Source organism: Octodon degus, unplaced genomic scaffold (assembly GCF_000260255.1).
Source record: "Octodon degus isolate 3935 unplaced genomic scaffold, OctDeg1.0 scaffold00234, whole genome shotgun sequence".
NCBI lineage: Eukaryota > Metazoa > Chordata > Mammalia > Rodentia > Octodontidae > Octodon > Octodon degus.
In genome coordinates this window covers 988,748-989,637 of record NW_004524810.1, presented here as the reverse complement: position 1 = coordinate 989,637, position 890 = coordinate 988,748, and the positions used below count along the sequence as shown (strand labels likewise).

At 43.5% G+C, this 890-nt stretch overlaps 1 protein-coding gene across 1 annotated transcript in view; it reads left to right on the top strand.

Moving 5' to 3' along the window:
* The window catches only part of Col28a1 (collagen type XXVIII alpha 1 chain), a 199,710-nt gene that overhangs the window by 105,192 nt on the left and 93,628 nt on the right, over positions 1 to 890 (top strand). Inside the window, exon 20 of the mRNA XM_004645651.2 lies at positions 6 to 74. Within this exon, the coding sequence (XP_004645708.1) occupies positions 6 to 74 (69 nt within the window). The remainder of the gene's footprint in view (positions 1 to 5; positions 75 to 890) is intronic.

The following is an 890-nucleotide window of genomic DNA, read 5'->3' as shown; positions in this document are numbered from 1 at the left end:
CACAGGGAGACAGAGGAGGACCTGGGATCCCTGGCTTTAAAGGAGAACCTGGGCTTTCTATTCGAGGACCCAAGGTATGTTTATTCATTCTCTTCTTTTGTCCTATATATCTGAAGGAAGACTTTATGCCTACTGTGTCAGTCAGCTTTCTGTTACTATGACAAAATACCTGACACAGTGAACTCCTAAAAAGAAAAGCTTGTTTAGGTTTCTGGTGTTGGAGGTTCCAGTCTGTGGTTACCTAGCCTGTTGCTGTGGGTCTGGGGCATCACAGAATAGCATGGTGGGAGGGGAGGTGGGGAGGCCTTTGTACCTCGTGGTAATGAGGAAGCCAAAAGAGGGACAGGAAAGGGCCAGGGTCCCTTCAATACACGACTCCCAATGGCCATCCAGTAGGCTCCACCTCCTCGAGGTTCCTCCACCTCTAAGCAGGTGACAGGATGGGGCCAGGCCTCTGCACATGCTCCTTTGGGTGCATGCAAGGTTTAGACCATCGTACTTAGTAAGTTGGGTGCTGTACTTAGAGAGGCTCTGCGTTGGTGGTGAATGAAGAGTTAGAAGAGAGCTATTCTGTTTCTTAAAAGACCCCCAAAAGTTTCTTTTTCATACAAGTGGGGGGAAAGGTGGCTCAGATGGTTCCATTTTTGCTTACTAGAAAGTTGTTCGAAAACACTCTTTTGCAAAGTCTGTGATTTTAAATGTCAATTGATTCTTTCACTTGTCAATGAAAAAACACAACTGTTCTACAAGACTGTCGAAAAATATTTGAGTTTGGAAACTTTCTTTTGGATAACAGTTTTCTTCTGTACTTTCATTGTTCACCCTTTCACTTATTTCAATTGAAATGGAAGTACTAAGTAAGGACTCAACCAATTGTAAATATATATATA